Source organism: Erpetoichthys calabaricus, chromosome 5 (assembly GCF_900747795.2).
Source record: "Erpetoichthys calabaricus chromosome 5, fErpCal1.3, whole genome shotgun sequence".
Classification (NCBI taxonomy): Eukaryota; Metazoa; Chordata; class Cladistia; order Polypteriformes; family Polypteridae; genus Erpetoichthys; species Erpetoichthys calabaricus.
In genome coordinates, this window is record NC_041398.2 from 214,863,495 (window position 1) to 214,883,399 (window position 19,905).

A 19,905-nucleotide genomic window follows, 5' to 3' on the forward strand; every position below is an offset into this window, starting at 1 on the left:
CTGCAGACAGGCACTCATACATTTGAAGTGGCCTTAATGATTGCTACATTTAAGCGTTTCCTTCTATAATAGATTAAATGTATCAGTTGCGCTTAGTTTGCCACTGTATTTAAAAGCAGTATTTGTGCTTTTTACTTGGTTACTGAAGCTCTATATCTAAAGCACCCTTAATATCAAAAACCTTCTAGCCAGCTGGAAATACCTTTCTATGCCTCTCATCCGTAGATTAATTTAGCAGGTTGAATTTTGGTTTCTGTTACTTCTCATTTCTAATTGTGCACCAAAACACCTGTTGTTAACTAAATGAGGGTTAATTTTATTTAACCAAAGATTCCTTACTATATTTTCCTACTGGTTTCGCATTCTCAGATTTTACTGCTCTAAGTAATTGGTATTTAAAATTCATTAAATAATTCCTCTTTTGCCAATGCTATTGCCTCCTCACCTGCTACAGTTGATATAAGCACTGGCATGAACAAAGGCAAATACTCATTTGTACTTAAATAAACTATATACTATTTCCATGTAGAAATAAAAAATGGCAAAAAAAACATCTAAATGGAATAAAGATCTAAAAAGACAAGCACAGTCCATTAGTGGGAACCAAAATTGAAATTTTAGCAGTAAACATTGAGTTAGCTAGATATGAATACAGTCCTGCGGTGGGTTGGCACCCTGCCCAGGATTGGTTCCTGCCTTGTGCCCTGTGTTGGCTGGGATTGGCTCCAGCAGACCCCCGTGACCCTGTGTTCGGATTCAGCGGGTTGGACATTGGATGGATGGATGGATATGAATACATTGACATCAGTGTTTCTAATAACATGGCATAGCGTACTACCTGTGGAAGTACAACATTAATAGCTGTTAAGACTGTAAAAACACATTCAGCTCACATTCTCTGCTGATATTACTAATGTAACTAGTATCGATTTAGGATTTTAGGAATAGTAGCATTTTTTCAGTAATACACAGAATTGTAAAATATTACTTGTGCCATCAAAGTAAAGAATTAAAAGAGCAGCTTCCTTAAATACCTTCTGCAACTCTGTCAAGAACTACTGTGATTTTTTCATGTTCCAACAAACGTTTTTTAAGGAATTTGATGAATACTCCATTTGTCAGTCCTGTGGAATTAAGTTCAAATGCCTCTGCATCTTGGCATCTATTAGCAGAAAATAAAGAAAAATAAAGTTAGCTTTCAGAATAAAAAACACTTATTTAACTTTTAATAAACTATTAAAAAAATAACTTTTTAAAAATCAAAAATTTATTTCAACTTTAGTGTTGGTTGCTTCTGAATAAAGTCATTGAAATTCTATCAATAATTTACCAATTATGAATTCAAATTGTCTGTATACACTTATTGAAAGATACAGTTTACGATTTTGATGTAACAGAGATGTTCCTTGTTAGGCATAAGTGATGCCTGTCTTGAAACATAAGCACACTGCATAACTCTTGAATCTTAGATTTGAATTCAAACTGAGAAGTCTCCTTTTCATGTATATATCCGCAGTATATGAACCTTACTTAATAATAATAATACATTTTATTTATATATTTATTTATATATTTAGTATCCAAACTCTAAGAAATGTTTTTCGACACTTTTTCTAGTTTATGCATTTTCATTTCATAATTCCCCAATAAACAGGTTAAGTCTGGGTAAGCAAGTATTCTGTCACCATGCAGAAACACATCTTTTGGATATTTATTTCCAAATTGCCTCCCCTTCCAGTTTGTGATTGCACAAGGAAGGATATAGCTTTTTAGCATTAATGAATAAAGAAAGTAATTTTCAAAATTCAAGTAAATGAGATGTCATGGAATAAAATGGACCTTCTGAGAGCCAAATAATTGAGTCTAAATATAAGACCACTTCGGACAATCCCAAAAGGCTCTTTCACATTTAACTATTTTTTTCATGCTAATGTTCACTGGAAAATTGACATTACAAGACTACAAATTTTAAACAGTTTCTCTGAACACTTCACGTAAAAGTGTATTTAGTAATAATATTCATTATCAACTTAAACTTCAGGATTTTCAGTACAGAAAGAGTATAAAATATTGCTGAACAGGGCTATTATATCAATTATAGCAACAGGGTTATTTCAAAATGACCCCTTTCTCAAAGTGCTTTATCCTGATGAACTATCACAGCAAAACACAAAAAATGTTTATTAAACCAATGCAGTGACAAGTAGCACTATACCCTGAGGCAGTTATAGTGTTGAAACTGTAATCAAATGGTGTTCCAAACCACTAGGCTAAACTTTCTGCTACAGATGTATACCTAATGCAGCAGAAATCTTTGTATTTGTGTGAAAAAGCTTGACAGTCCCACTTATACAGTACTTTATTCAATTATCCTCTTATTAAAAGACATACTGTATTTTAAAAACTTACAACTCTTAGCCATGTGCATACATTCTCATAATTTTTGTCTTCCACATTGAACAATATATTGGTCAATTTAACTTCCCTAAATCATAAAAAGATAATGCACTGCATATATTTAATTGCCTCTTTCAATCTCTTAAGACAAACCTGTAGTACTTCAGGGGGTCATTAGGTACACATCTTAGAAAAACAGCTTTAAGGGCTCTCTATACTTAATCAATTAGTCACTTATTTCCATTTTCCAACCCGCTGAATCCGAACACAGGGTCACGGGGGTCTGCTGGAGCCAATCCCAGCCAACACAGGGCACAAGGCAGGAACCAATCCCGGGCAGGGTGCCAACCCACCGCAGGACACACACAAACACACCCACACACCAATCACACACTAGGGACAATTTAGAATCGCCAATCCACCTAACCTGCATGTCTTTGGAATGTGGGAGGAAACCGGAGCGCCCGGAGGAAACCCACACAGACACGGGGAGAACATGCAAACTCCACGCAGGGAGGACCCGGGAATCGAACCCAGGTCCCCAGATCTCCCAACTGCGAGGCAGCAGCACTACTCACTGCACCACCGTGCCGCCCTAGTCACTTATTGGTATGTAAAAAGCAAAGCCTATGATAAGGTCTTATTGTGCAGCAGTACGTTATTAATAAACACTCCATAGGTAGCTCTTATTCAGGAGTCTTATCAAAAGTGTCTTTCCTTACTAAGACCAAGGCGTATCTTAATATCTTATTCTATAGTTGTAACTGACTGAAACATACAGGTAGGCCCTATCATAAAGTTTAACCAAAATACAGTCTTCACAATATAACTTACGTTGCATATCCAAACACAATATTTGCAGTAACCCTCAGGGCTTCTACATTTGGTATACGGTCATCATGAACATTCCTACAATGAGGAAAATAATAACAAAAAGCATGAGATTAATTTCTTATGCCTCAATTAGACACTTTTTTTAAAACATGAAATATAAAATTTTTCTCAGCCATCAAGTAAGTAACATGCTGTATAAAACATATATCATTTTTAGGTGAAGTATTCCTTTAAGGTCAAAATCAGACACCGGTATGCAGGGGCATCTGAGCTGCATGAAGGGGAAATATTGCCCGTTATCACTGAAGAAAATATAAATGCAGCATTACACTAGCTATAGTTTCTTGTTTTGAAAATGTTTATTTGCACTCTTTGATCTCTCCATATGTATCCTTTCCAGTAGTTAATTTTATTTAATAAAGACTTAATCTTGGGCCTTCCATGTATTGTTCTGAGGGCAGATTGCTTTCACAATACGCTTAAAACACTGTTTCACCTTTACTGTAATTATATTAAAAACTGATTTGTGACTAAATTTGAACTGAAAAGTACATGCATCCATTTTGTAAACCTCTTAATCTAATTACAGAGAACCAAAGAGTATTCTAGTCCTACTGGGAATAAAGCACTATCTAGTGGGGCACTAGATTGTCAGTGGATATGTTCACTCACTCACCCACTATCATGTACAGGACAATTTATTTACAGAAATCTGCATGACCAGGAGATGCTCAGAGTGATTTGAAGGAAGGACAACAGGATATTCAAAAATGCAGGTGAGGGTCTGATGCCAAATGTGGGACAAATTCAAATTTTGTTGTCTTAAGGTCAAAACAAGATCCCTAACTATTACTAAAAAAAAAGTTCCCGGATAACTGGTAGCATCTGAAGATTTTATTCATGAATCGAGAACTTGCATATCAGGAACTGTACACTACCATCTACAATAGGAAGTGAATAACAATGTCACATGTATCAACAGTACCTGGCCATGTGACTTGTGACAGATGTTGGAACTCTAAATAATAAATAATATTGCCATGACCACGAATACAGAAACAAAAATGTAGCACTGGTGAGAAAAACAAGAAAATACTAGCATGCATGGCTTTGACATATGGGGAAAGTAAGAGAATGTGCAAATTTGTCAGAGACATTCACCAGGCCAGAATCTGAACCCAGATCCAGAGATCAGTTAGGCAGCTAACCAACAGCGCACCATGACTATGAAAAGTGCTAAATTAAATAAAGACTGCTTCATTGACTGACTGAGTTAACTTCTCAACATAAAACTATAAGCTCAACAGAATAGACACTAAAATACACCACAGCATAATAGAGTAGCAAAGTACAACAGAGTAGTGTTCTTTCTGGATATGTTTTTTTAACAATTAAGTTATAGTAAATCCTTGTGGATGAATCTTATGGAATGCAAACTAAGGAGTCTAAAATTCTCAAATGTACTTAATCTAATTCAGGGTCACAGGGAAGTCAGAGTATATCATGGCAGCACTAGGTACAAACATTAAAAAGTTCTGGATAGAGCAGCACTCCATTCTTTGTCCCACTCAGACATATACTTAATGTATACTCGCATACAGACAGGTGCCAAATTGGAATTACCAATTAACCTAAACCTATGTGTTTTTGAGGATATGAATGGAAAACCAGACTACTACGAACATCCCTTGAAGACACAAGTAGTATGTGCAATCTTCACACAATCAATGCCCAGGTACAGGATCCAAATCCAGGACTATGGATCTATGAGGCAGAACCATTACATGTTAATGAAACCCAATTTAACATATAATCATGTTAAGAACATGAAAGATTATAGTCCTTTGTATGTTTTTATAGCCAAGCTATATATATGTTAAAAATCAAAACCTCAGTAGAATGCTATCAATATGAAATGCTCTGTAGCACTTCACTGATAGGGGGGAAAAAAGGCATGGATCTACCTACCTTTTACGGCACATATCCAGAAGAAAGACATTTAAGCCTGTTTCCTTCTCCTGCATCAATTTTAAAATGCTCTGAACACAAAGGCAATTTGCAGAGTGATAAGGATTAGGGGCATCAACAGGAACCATAAAACTGTTCCCGTAGTTCTCATATCCATGACCTGCATAGTAGAGAAGACCTACATGTGGAAGAAAATAAAATTAAAAATCAAGCAGTTCAAAAACCTGTCCAAAAGGAAAATGTAATTTGTGCAAGTGGAGTTATTGCTCAGCATAACTTTGGAAACTTTAGAGCAGAAAACAGTTCTACAAAGAAAGAGACAACAAAATTAGTTGCTCATATGTATATGTATAAAAATGTGATGCTTTCACACAGAAAGAGTTTCATAATTAATCTCAGTATCAAGACAGAAAATAAATCTTGCATAGGAAACTTGGAATAAAAAAATCATTTTTAGTAATTTTTTTTTAGACATATAGCTTTAAATAGTGGGATCAAATCAAATCATTGCAAGCTTTACTAACATTGTTTTACAGGTACAAAATCTTTACATCGTAACATGACAGTAAATAAAGAGTAACAAAAAATGGGAGAAGAGTGCAACACTGAAGCACTGGCACCATCTGTTTTAGATGCTTTCAATATGCAATACTAATAACATTTTTTCAGGTCTCAATTGTACTTCAATTTAGTCAATATCAACAGACAAAAACCTATCTTGCATTATGCACATTGGTTATAATGGATCAAGATTTATGCTCAGTGCCTACATTTTTAAACAGGCTGTACCTGGATTTCCATTACTTTCAAGTAAGGACATGACTGTGACTCAGCGACGAAAGTGAAACAAGAATGAACTGCTTTACTGCACCCAGACAGAATAGAGCCAACAATTCATTCCCCGTTCAAGCAGCAACAAAAGAAGATATCACAAATGTATTAATACTAAGAGATAATGTCATCATTTCACCTTCTCTACAGACAGATGGGCCAGAGGCTTGCAGGTTTACACTATCTAGCACTGACACATAATCCCAATATCATATATATATTTGCATATACTGTATCAATTTGTTCTAAAATATTACAAATACTGTAGTATATTTTACTGCAGTGCATTGAAGTAAAACTAGATACTTCAAACAAGCACAGCTTTCAGCTTCCAAAACATTAGTATATACTTGTTATTTAATGCATTATGGAACTATGTAACCCACAAAAACTGTTTTTTTGCCTTCTGTAAGCTTTTTAAATACTTTCTATTTCAAGTAAACACTTGCAAATCATGGAAGAAATAGCCTGTTAAGACTTTAAACGAACGCTCTGTTTTTTTGCTTGTTTTGTCAGTTTTATTTCTGATGTTATCAGAACGACACAGGAAGAGCCTTGCAATACTCTTTTACACAACCTAAAAGCTTCTCTTAGCAGCCTACACAAAATAAAAGTATGCAACACACAAACCTATCCTTTTATCAATTACTATAAAGACATTCAAAAAATATTATGCTTAAATATTATTCAGTAGGAAGTTCAACTGCATAGTTATTATTATTAAAACCTAGTGAATTGTTTAAAGCTGTTTTTCTGAACTTATTTACTAGTTACTAGATTTGTTTAAAATTAGAATTGATTGGGGACTCTAGTTTGTCACTGATAGTAGCCACTACAAATTGTATAAATGGATTATAAATGGATTTAAAATTTACTGATGAACTGTAATGCACGCAAACCCAGGTGCCTGCTTGTCCAGACCTGGAACTCTACACCGACAGTGTATTGTGTTACATCAAAACCTGCATTGACACTGTCACAGTGGAGAAACTTATCCGTGTCTATCCAAACCAGAAGCCCTGGATGACAAGAGAGGTTCAGCGGCTGCTAAAGGAAAGGAGCACTGCCTTTAGGTGTGGTGACAAGGCTCTCTACAGCACAACACGGTCTAACCTGAAGAGAGGCATCAGAAAGGCTAAGAGGGACTATAGGGGAAGAATTGAGGAGCACCTGGACAGTAATAACAGCAGGCAGGTTTGGCAGGGAGTCCAGCACTTCACCAACTACAGGACCAGCCATGGAACTGCTGAAGTTGACGCCTCAATGGGAGAGGAGCTGAACCACTTCTTTGCTCGCTTTGAGATGGATCTACCAGAGGCAGCTGTTACACACGGAGCAGCAACTCACAACAACATCACCCCCTCCCTTAGGGAGGAGGAACACGAGGTGAGACACTCGTTCCAGGCTGTCAATCCTAGGAAGGCAGCAGGTCCCAACGGTGTCCCTGGATGTGTGTTGAGGAGGAGCTGTGCAGAGCAGCTGGCTGGGGTCTTTACAAAGATCTTTAACCTGTCACTGTCCCAGGCCTCATTTCCTCCCTGTCTGAAATTCTCCATCTTACTCCCTTTACCAAAAAAAATCACCCATAACCTGCCTGAATGACTATCGGTCAGTAGCGTTCACCCCGGTGTTGATGAAGTGTTTTGAAAGACTGGTCTGGAGTCATATCATGTCCTTCATCCCTCCCCTCCCACCTTTGATGCACACCAATTTGCTTACAGGGCTAACAGGTTTACTGAGGACGCTGTTGCTGCTGCTGTTCATGCTACCCTGTCCCATCTCCCATTGGCTCTCCTCAGGGCTGTGTGCTGAGCCCCCTGCTCTTCACACTGTACACACATGACTGCGCCCCTGCCCACCACAGCAACACCATCATCAAATTTGCAGATGACACCACTGTGGTGGGGATCATCTCTGGGGAGGATGAGTCCACCTACAGGGACGAAGTGGAGCAGCTGACAGCATGGTGCACTGACAACAACCTGCTCCTGAACACAATTAAGACCAAGGAGCTCGTTGTGGACTTCAGGAAAAAGAAAACAGACATCAAACCACTCTTCATCGGAGGGGACTGTGTGAAGAGGGTGTCAGACTACCGCTTCCTGGGAGTCCACATCATGGAAGACCTGTCCTGGGGTGTGAACACAGCTGAGCTGGCGAAGAAGGCTCAGCAGAGACTTTATTTCCTTAGAGTCCTCAGGAAAAATAACATCCCCCAAAAACTGCTGGTGTCCTTCTACTGCTGCTCTATTGAGAGTGTCCTGTGCTACTGCCTCTGCGTGTGGTTTTCCAGCTGCACAACAGTGCAGAGGAAAACACTTCAGCAGATCGTAAAGACTGCCCAGCAGATCATCGGCTACTCTTTACCCTCTCTGGATGAAGTGCACAGCTCTTGCTGCCTCAGGAAAGCAGAAAATATCTTAAAAGACTCCTCACAACCCGCTCATGTCATGTTCCAACTGTTGCAATCAGGCAAAAGAAATAGGAGCATCAAAACAAAGACTAACAGACTGAATAACAGTTTCTACTTTGTAGCTATTAGGGCACTGAATGCCACCTAATCACCTGCAACGCAGCAGTGCAATAGATGACATCTTGTGCAATAGTGTTCATGTGCAATTAAGGTCTTATGTTGAATGTTTGTGTTCTACCTTATTTCTTCTTATCCTTTCTTAATTATATTTATTGATATTTTGACACCGCAGGGACTGTACCTAATTTCATTGTATTTGTTACAATGACAATAAAGTTATTCTGATTCTGACTTCAAACAGGCTGCGAACTTGGATGGAGTCACGAAGAGGACCCGAAGGCTGCCTTTTGTCTGCAACACTTGAAATAGTAAGAGACCCTGAGAAAATAAAAGTGGGGTGTATTAAATACTCCCCGCTAATCAGCTACTTGCATTGAGATCGCAAGCACCTAAGTAGCTTAGTTAAACTTTACTGGAGGAGCTGTTTATACATAGACTTAGAGGGCGACATGCCAACATAAGAGTAAAAGCAAGGGAAAAAGGTTTTAGAACTGGTCTACCATCCATTGTAGTGGAAAATGTTCGATCACTGTCAAATAAGATGGATGAACTGTCTGCACTTATAGAGGGTCATGGAGCATACAGTACAGTGACATTTTGTGCTTTACAGAGAGCTAGCTTAAACCTCATATACCTGACACTGTTTTAATCCTGGACAGATTTCATCTTATTTAAGCAGACAGAGACCCAGTGCAGTGTGGAAAAAAATACAGAAGAGGACCTGGTCATCTATGTGAATGAGGAATGGTGTAAAAGGGAGTATATTATAGTTAAAACTACAGTTTGTAGTTCAGACATTGAAATTCTGGCTGTCAGAATTCATCCATGTTATTTGTCTAGGGAGATAAATTTCATCATCCTTATAAATGTCTAAATTCCTCCCTCTGCAAATGGGAACCTAGCAATGGAAATGATTCACTCGGTCACCAACACTTCAACCATGAGACTCTGGAAAAACAATGACATGTGGTTGAGTGTATGGTGTCCTAGATATTGGAATATCTGTGGGCCAGAACACAGTTTGTGAGACTCAAAGACTGTATTTCCAATACAGATGTGAGCAACACTGGAGCAGCACAAGAAACAGTCGTATCTCCTTTTTGCTTCACTCTGTACACCTCTGACTACTAGTACTGTATAACATCAGATCATGTCATTTGCAAAAATACTCAGATAATTATGCACTTACTGTATTAATAAAGGGAATGAGACAGTGTAGAGGAGTCAGGTGGAGAAGTTTGTTTCTTGGTGCAGAGTGAATTGTTTGCATCCTAACATCAGCAAAACCATGGAACTGGTTATTTCCACCACATTAAAGAGTGGGTGTCTGGTCACTATTCAAGGAGAAGATGTAGAGATGATCTACTCCTACAAGTACTGGGGATCCACATTAATGACAGACTGGACTAGTCTCAGAACACAGAGGAATTTTATTAGAAAGGACAGAGCAGACTCTTTTTACTTAGAAGACTGCATTCCTTTAATGTGAGAAGTGACATTATTCACATCTTCTGTTATTTCTGTGATGACCACTGTGATTTTCTAGGCTGTGTTGTGCTTGGCAGTTGACATCACTTCAAAGAGGCCCAACGAATCAACAAGTTAATTAAAAAAGCAAGCTCAATTATAGGACACACTCTGGACACCCTAGAGTACTAGCAGTAGCAAAGGAGAGAATTAAAACAAAAAACTCAGTGCCATTATGAACAATGCTACACATCCACCCTCTGACATACTAACACTTAGAACTTTCAGTCACTGAATCATCCAGCAGAAGTTTGTCATGAAACATAACAGGGGATCCTTTATACCAACAGCAAAATGTCTGCATAATGCCTCAGCCACAAATCTGATGTGTCAGTCAAACATGAGCAGGAAAACATGAATGGCGCACTAGATTAAATATATTATATGGCCACTGATTAATATGTACCTTTAATAGATTTTTTTTTAATTACTACTGAGCATTCTACTGCAATTAATACTAGCAGTGATATTTAACTTTACAGTACCTGTTTTGTCACACACTGCCTTGTCACTGTCACACACTGAAAATCCACACTTATAACTTAATTTATAATCACATTAAAACCATATACAATCTATCAAAAAATATCTGTTAATTAGATAATGCAGTCAAGATAGCAGAATATAATATGTCATCTTTCTAAAATACAGAAGATTACAAGTGACGGTTACCCTCTTACTTGTCTATAACCAGCACCCAGACCACCTGCACATTGGAAAAGGCAATCCTCCTAAAGCTAAGCATGTTTGCATCTGGCCATTACTTGGATGGGAGACCATCTTGGAAAACTTTGGGTTACTGCTGGAAGAGTTATTGGTGAGGCCATCAAGGGGTGCTTACCCTGTGGCTTGTGTGTGGATCCCAATGTTCCAGTGCAGTGACACTGACATTGTGCTGTAAAAATGGTGCCATCCTTCACATGATATGTACAACAAGGATGCTGGCTCTCTGTGGGCAAAACAGATCCCTGGGAATCCTTTGAAAATTGCATGGTGTATCTCAATATCCAGGCTAAATTGCCCATCACGGCCTCATCCATTCCAGCCCCCTAATCATCTTCTTTCTCTAATTGGTTCCTTTCTCTCTCACCTAACTGCTAATGTGTGGTAAGCGTACTGGAGCAAAAAGGATGCCCTCGTATCATCCAGGTGTTTACTACAAATTGGTGGTGGCTAAAGTCATTCCCCCACTCTTGATGTAAACTGCTTTGAGTAGTGTGGAAAGCACTATATAAATGTCATTAATTATTATCATAGTTATTTCCAGAATTCTCAGTAATGAAAACCCACACAGATGCTTCTTAATTTTCCTTTCCTACATGTTATGTACCAAAGCTACTGTATGGGGATAAAGATGAGTAAAATGTTTACAGCATCTATTGTTTGTATAAGAAAAACCTAAGCCTTCCAAACAATGGCTCTATTTATGTGCCAAGATAGTGCTGCTGGAATTTGCCCCTGGAGCCCCTGAATTGGATGAAGCAGGTTTGAGAAAATTATGTTATTTTTCTTATCCTCATCAAGTATTTTTTTAATATTACAGTAATACCCTTACCATACACTCCTTTATCCAGAAGAAGTAAAAATTCATCTACAGCATTGCGCATTTCTGACTCTGTAAGGTCAAGAAGGGATACCACTTTGAAGTTCAGCTGCCGTAGTAGGTTGGTTAAATCATACACATCCACCATAGGTGCCTTTAGTTTGGGATGATTCCTATAGGACATGTTTCCAATGAGCAAAGCCACTTTATCTGTTGCTATAGGGACAAAAAATATAATAATCAAACAAACATAATTACAAAGGGTATATTTTATATAAAAACAATCATTTGTTGCAGATAGTACCTTTTACATTACTATCATCTCTGTATTTTTAACATTACAATAAATGTTACAAGACAGTGAATTCCAAAGCATTCTTTATAGCTGGTGCAGAGAGCAGAAACTGCATGCTGATGGTGGTATGCTGCTGTGCAATGTATGTTTTCTCAGTAGTGAGATACCGCTTCTGTGAGATTTTTGTTTCATCTTTGACAAAGGTTGGCAAGCAAGCTATGACTGCTTATGTGAACTGTAAATTTGACTCACAATAAAACAGGCACTCCACTTTTAAATATGGAGGCCCACATGATTTTTACATTTAATGAAAGAAGATTAAGTTTAAGAGAGATAGAGAGGTAGAAATAAATGAATAGAAAGCTGTGCTCAGTCAAACTCTGAGTTGCATGAATGACTTAATCTGGTCTAGAAAGAGATACATTGAGACAACCTAGCTGGGTGGAGGCCTAGGAGGTTCTACATATTCAACCCACAATAAACAGCAAGGCATTCATAGGTGAACCAGAGCTGCATGAAAGCGTATACACATAAATTTAAAACTTAGTAGACGGAGGCGCCTGAAAGTTTTTATTTACACATAGTTTACATATTGAAAGTTTAAACAAGGGAAATAAGAGAAAGGCTATATTTACATTAATATAATGGCGGAAAGAGGACTTTGTACACTATATGTACTAATGGAGGAAAGAGGACTTTGTACACTATATATACAAATGGACATGTGATAGCAGAGGGCAATGACATAAATTACTAAACAACAGGGAAAACATAAAGACACCTTAATAACTTAAATAATTTCTTTTAATGCTAAAAGTATTAAAAATATAATAGTTGACAACACATCATGCATAGTTGTACATGATTGCAATATTGTAATAATCAAAAGCTGGTTAAATCCAAGAGATGGGGATGAAGGCAACATAATGAATAGCCATATATTTTAGTAGAGTCTGAAAAGACTGCAAGCAATAATTTAAAATCAAGGTTACTTTAAATGGGAGATTAACTTCTAATAAAGACTTTCAGGTTAGCAAACTGCAATAACAGAGACTGAGCAGGAGGAGTATGTTATATCTCAAGACAGAGACAATAAACAACTTCACAATAATATCCAAACAGAGACTTTTCTATGGGGTGTGGCGGATGGCTGGATCCCTTACCCGGCCGAGAAGCCTCTATACTGGAAAGACCGTTGGAGAGAACATATTCAGAGTAGTACCTCCCCCAGAGCGATAGATGGCAGCCACCCTGGGTTGAAGCGGTGCCTAGGACTCCTACAGGGCTCCACGGGAGTTGGGAGTTTGGTACAGCCCTGTTGAGTTCTATGGGTGCCGCCAGTAGGTACTGCAGGTACTGTTGAGCCCTGTGTAGCAGCACTTCCGCCACACCAGAAAGTGTAGCAGTGAAGAAGATCACCAGACACCTGGAGAAATTCTGGGTGCTCTATAAAAGGAGCCAGCTGCCACTACTACAGGAGCCAGAGTCGGGAGGTGGATCGACAAAGCTTGCCACGAGGAGTAGAGGCAGACTGAGGGAGAAGAAAGAGAAAAGAAGTGTATTTTGTGTCATATTCTATGCTTGAACTGTACTGTACAGCTGGAAAACGGGGGAAAGTGTTTCTCACGAATAAAAAGAAAAAAATAAAGTGTGTGCTGGACTTGTGTCCTGTGTCTGTCTGTGTCGGGTTTGGGTGGCATGAGCACCCTCTGCAGGCCACAATGGATTCCAGAATAATGTATTACTTTAACCACCTATCTATAACCTGTGAAAAACCAATAAACATTAACACAGATACAGGAATTCAAATAATTAACCATTTCAAAAATTCAGAATGTATCAATAAAAATGAAAGACTGACTTGACTTTACCTTCACTAATGATCATGACAGAATGCCAAATGTGCTGAACCATTTGGGACCAAAATAAGTATTTGTGTTTCGTTGTTTGTCCTTTTTATGCAGTGTTGTTTGGGTTTTATTTACATTTTCAAATGTGTACAGTGCACCAAATTCTAAATGGTAGTGTCCCATTTAAAATTATATTAATGAATTTAAAAAGTAAAATTTGTATGCTTGCATACGCTAAAAAAGATGTGCATTTCCTGAGTAGTATTGCTAACTTCTATTTGTTAATAAATTACACTGTTTAATCCTGGGGTTTACAACACAAATGTAAAATGTGCTTCAAAAAATACTTAGCGTTTTAGTAAAAAAACAATTAGTTTGCATTTAAAAAGCCTGTCTATGTTCTTATCTGAAATTAGTTTCCCTTAGCCAAGTAAATTCATTTACAGCTTTATCCTTAAAAATTATTTATTCTTTTGCTTTTGTTACTTTATTTTTGTTACATAATTTATAAATATGAAAGTTTCCTTTATATTGCATTGTACTGTCTTTGTGGCATTTGCAGTGCATTTCCAAAATGACTTATTAAAGACCAAATACATTAAAAAATAATAACTAATCAATAAATCTTTCTTTTAGTGGATGCGTGTTTATATCCAGAGACAAGTAAGCCTTTTGCCATTAAGTATAAAATTGTAGGTGTCAGTAGGACTCACTCACCAAAAACTCCTTCATCTCTAACTGGATCATCTAAAAAACACAATTCCAGGTCATTAGGAGAAAGAAAAAGAGTAATTCAATCAAGAACTGATAAAATAACACTGCACTGCATGAAATTCTAAATTCAGTTTATTTATTATAATTTCGACCCAAAAATCCTATTGGAGAACACTTCGACAAGGAACTAATCCCTCTTACCATGAACACACTGCAGGAGTCTGATAGAAAAATCTTGCCAGTGTAAAAAATTCTTCACAACAGAAAATGTATAGAGCATGTGATTGAACCTAATTACATGTTTTAATGAGTGTGAAGCAATGAAAACACATGGAGGAAACACAAACAAAGCGAAAATATGAAAACTAAACTCAGAAGGCATCCACACTAAGATACGTAATACAATAAGTTAACAGGAAGCATTTACTGGTAAACATACCTTAAGCAAAAATGCTCATGTAACTGTAAATGAAATGCATTTTATCAAACAATTAACAAAGAAAGGAATATAAGATAATAGTTTCATCTAGGTTCACTGTGATATAGTACGATATTTTAAAAGAATTAATAGCACTGAAGGCAAGTGTTCTCATTCTCATTTAAATTTGTTAACTTTCTAACAATTACCTTAGTTGCATTTGACAATGTTTTTTAATTACAATAATTATTATCTATGTTCTATACATAAAGCATTACTTAAGTGGCACCCTGTACTTCACTAGAAAACTACATTAAGTACTGCGAGCATCATCAAATTTTAATCAAATCCAGAACTATTTTTGAATGTAGGCTGTAAATCCACTTTATTAATTCCTACTTACAGATACGCACACAGGCCAATGTAAGACATGTAAGGCATTAATACCACACGCAACTAAAGTGGAATATTCAGAAATTATTTATCAATATATATGCCAATCACTTAGTGGTTTTTCATGGCTACATCTTACATAGGCCAATGCTCTGCAAATATTTTCTGTCACTTACTATACAAAATTTTCACAAGGCTCTCCTAATATATTTAATTGATATATATTATAGATTAAAAGGAAAATAATAGAAAAATTCTCCATTCATCCAATGGAGGACAGAGAACCTAACTAAAACCAATACATTAAACTATTACTGCACATTCATTCATACACAAGGATATGCAGACACACATACAGTACGTATAAAAAGTATTTGCTAAAGACATTTTTAGCTTTTATTGTGCAACAATATGGATTTGTAACATATTTACAATTTTAATAAAGGAGCATCACTCAGTAATTTTTCGATGCAACAGTCACATTTGAAGTCTCCATTCCCATTAAACAACAGACAGCAAGAAAGAAAGAAGGCACAATAAAAGTTCTCTAGTTGACCAAGCAAAAGTGAAAAAAGGGCTTATAGCAATTAAGCACATTCACTAATGACCTAAAAAGTGCTAGCTGAGAATAGTATTAATGAGGTGCTGCCATATGCTTAAGAATATTTAACCATTTCCTGCAATGTAAATGTAATTTTCTGTAATTTTAGCAATACAGCCCAAGTGGGTGAATACTTCTTTAGGTACTGTATGTATTATTTCTGCTTGTAAAAACAATTTAAAAGATTTACTTAGCCACTTACAATCCCCAAAGATGTTAACATCATCTGAAAAACAGGCAAATAAAAAATGATTTTCATATTAAAACAAATGCATTTGACTCTTGCATGATACACCTGAAACTTCATACTTTATAAATTGGGTTAACAGAAATATGGATACTCATTCCATAATAAACATATATTTTACACGAATACCCTTGTTCTTCACCCACTCACAGGCTATCTACATGAAAGTAGATAATCTATTCAAAGCAGTTTGCTAGTAAACACAAGCATAAATAAGAGTTCCCCAACTTCCAGAATTCTGTAGAAAAAAAAACATGGAATGCATGCCAAAGATACATTTTAATTTGTGAAATCATGAAAAGGTCTAAAGGTTCCTACTTTATCCTAACCATCTTAACATCTTCAAGATTCAAGCTTGCTTGTATTTTTTACAGATTAATTCAATTCATTATTATAAATGGGAACAACTAAAATCTCAGAATATATTTACGAGGTAAATAAAGGTAAAACTTACTTAGAATAATATTCCTATTAACTAAAAAATATACGTTCCGTAAAAGCCGTACAATTTTCTGTTACTTATAAATAAATAAAAACAATTATAGGCTAACCAGGTACAGTGCATCTGGAAAGTACTCACAGCGCATCACTTTTTCCACATTTTGTTATGTTACAGCCTTATTCCAAAATGGATTAAATTCATTTTTTTCCTCAGAATTCTACACACAACATCCCATAATGACAACGTGAAAAAAGTTTACTTGAGATTCTTGCAAATTTATTAAAAATAAAAAAATTGAGAAAGCACATGTACATAAGTATTCACAGCCTTTGCTATGAAGCTCAAAATTGAGCTCAGGTGCATCCTGTTTCCCCTGATCATCCTTGAGATGTTTCTGCAGCTTAATTAGAGTCCACCTGTGGTAAATTCAGTTGATTGGACATGATTTGGAAAGGCATACACCTGTCTATATAAGGTCTTGCAGTTGACAGTTCATGTCAGAGCACAAACCAAGCATGAAGTCAAAGGAATTGTCTGTAGACTTCTGAGACAGGATTGTCTCAAGGCACAAATCTGGGGAAGGTTACAGAAACATTTCTGCTGCTTTGAAGGTCCCAATGAGCACAGTGGCCTCCATCATCCATAAGTGGAAGAAGTTCGAAACCACCAGGACTCTTCCTAGGGCTGGCCAGCCATCTAAACTGAGCAATTGGGGGAGAAGGGCCTTAGTCGGGGAGGTGACCAAGAACCCGATGGTCACTCTGTCAGAGCTCCAGAGGTCCTCTGTGGAGAGAGGAGAACCTTCCCAAAGGACAACCATCTCTGCAGCAATCCACTAATCAGGCCTGTATGGTAGAGTGGCCAGACGGAAGCCACTCCTTAGTAAAAGGCACATGGCAGCCCGACTGGAGTAAAAGGCACCTGAAGGACTCTCAGACCATGAGAAAGAAAATTCTCTGGTCTGATGAGACAAAAATTGAACTCTTTGGTGTGAATGCCAGGCGTCACGTTTGGAGGAAACCAGGCACTGCTCATCACCAGGCCAATACCATCCCTACAGTGAAGCATGGTGGTGGCAGCATCATGCTGTGGGGATGTTTTTCAGCGGCAGGGACTGGGAGACTAGTCAGGATAAAGGGAAAGATGACTGCAGCAATGTACAGAGACATCCTGGATGAAAACCTGCTCCAGAGCGCTCTTGACCTCAGGCTGGGGCGACAGTTCATCTTTCAGCAGAACAACGACCCTAAGCACACAGCCAAGATATCAAAGGAGTGGCTTCAGGACAACTCTGTGAATGTCCTTGAGTGGCCCAGCCAGAGCCCAGACTTGAATCCGATTGAACATCTCTGGAGAGATCTTAAAATGGCTGTGCACCAACGCTTCCCATCCAACCTGATGGAGCTTGAGAGGTGCTGCAAAGAGGAATGGGCGAAACTGGCCAAGGATAGGTGTGCCAAGCTCGTGGCATCATATTCAAAAAGACTTGAGGCTGTAATTGCTACCAAAGGTGCATCGACAAAGTATTGAGCAAAGGCTGTGAATACTTATGTGCATGTGATTTCTCAGGTTTTTTATTTTTAATAAATTTGCAAAAACCTCAAGTAAACTTTTTTCAAGTTGTCATTATGGGGTGTTGTGTGTAGAATTCTGAGGAAAAAAATGAATTTAATCCATTTTGGAATAAGGCTGTAACATAACAAAAGGTGGAAAAAGTGATGTGCTGTGAATACTTTCCGGATGCACTGTAACTTCCCCTGTATTATAGTCGAAAGGATTGAGTTAGGTTTTTTTAGATTTACGTGTTAGACACACAAGTCTGTTTTTAAATGAAAGCACCGACTCTACAGGTATAAGCAAACCTTTCTTTTTTAGACAAAGACAAGAAATTGCTTTACATCACCATGCCAAGAATGATAATTTTGATGGGTCTGTTTAGATGTTAAGGAAAAGTTCAACTGGTGAGAATAAGTACTGTATAAGCATGCATACTCTATAGTAATTAGCAATATTACAGTGATTAAAAAATTAATTATAATTTTAAATGTTTTTAGAGTAGACAGCTCCAGCTTCCACATCCACAGACAGCAGGTTTAAGGTTTGCAGTCTTAAACTCAGATTATTTTTTTTAACAAATATGACAATTCCACAGCCCTTGCAATTTTCAACAAAGCTTTGCAACAGCCCACTGCAGAGGTCAACAAGAAAGATCTTCAGAAAAATTTTTTTTTTTTTTTGATTTATATGTTAAACAAAATGTCTTTGGAATTCCGGAGATGTATACACTTTATCTAAACTGCATGCAATTATATTTGACCACCACCAAAATACTAGGGAATATATTCATTTAACATTTCATTTTCCCCGTTTTCTTCTTCCAATACAGACATATGTTTAGAATATAATCTTTGTTGTAAATCATTTTCTGAAATAGTTACACTATGGATCTCCTGAACAGTGTCCCTTTAGCCCTCAGTATTATTTGCCTTCCAGAATAAACTTGACAACATTGCAAAACAATGCATAATACTGATACTGATATGCTATAACCAGGTGTTTTTAATATATTAAAAGATATGGCACAATAAAACACTTTACAAAATTATAGTTTTGGTATTGGGTGATATATAAATAAAAAAAACACGGCCCGTTTGCTAGAAATTGTACTCCTGCTTTTTCATAATGATGGAATTACAGTCAGTCAGTCAGTCATTATCCAACCCGCTATATACTAACACAGGGTCATGGGGGTCTTCTTGAGCCAATCCCAGCCAGCACAGGGCGCAAAGCAGGAACACATCTCGGGCAGGGCGCCAGCCCAGCACAAGACAAACACACACACACACACACACATACGCACACCAAGCACACACTAGGGACAATTTAGGATCGCCAATGCACCTAACCTGCACGTCTTTGGACTGTGGGAGGAAACCCACACAGAAACGGGGAGAACATGCAAACTCCACACAGAGAGGACCCAGGAAGCGAACCCAGGTCCCCTTACAGCTAGGCAGCAGCGCTACCACTGTGCCACCATGCCGCTCTGATGGAATTACAGTATATCAGTAATTTAAAAAGTAGATGGCAAGATTCATAAAATAACATTTAACCCTAGAACAAATGTATTCATTCATTCACATAAGAGAGAAGTGTTAACTTGCTCCATGATAATTAATTTTGCAAGAGAAGGTGGCTGCAAAACTGAACATGCATATTCACATAATTGCAGGTAGTAGCATCAGTATTCCAAAAACTTTTTCTTCTCTAAAGTTCAGACTGAAAGCTCAGCACTACCTGACATAGTCCAAA

The 19,905-nt window shown here is 37.4% G+C and overlaps 1 protein-coding gene across 5 annotated transcripts in view; it reads right to left on the bottom strand.

Moving 5' to 3' along the window:
- The window catches only part of malt1 (MALT paracaspase 1), a 65,683-nt gene that overhangs the window by 15,806 nt on the left and 29,972 nt on the right, over positions 1–19,905 (bottom strand). For 4 of the 5 annotated variants that reach the window (XM_051927625.1, XM_028802505.2, XM_028802504.2 and 1 more), the window contains 6 exons: positions 16,107–16,130; positions 14,496–14,525; positions 11,646–11,849; positions 5,200–5,377; positions 3,232–3,306; positions 1,035–1,162 (listed from right to left, as the gene is read on the bottom strand). In XM_051927625.1, coding sequence (XP_051783585.1) covers positions 1,035–1,162; positions 3,232–3,306; positions 5,200–5,377; positions 11,646–11,849; positions 14,496–14,525; positions 16,107–16,130 — 639 coding nt within the window. The remainder of the gene's footprint in view (positions 1–1,034; positions 1,163–3,231; positions 3,307–5,199; positions 5,378–11,645; positions 11,850–14,495; positions 14,526–16,106; positions 16,131–19,905) is intronic. The other variant, XM_051927624.1, reaches the window with a different exon arrangement.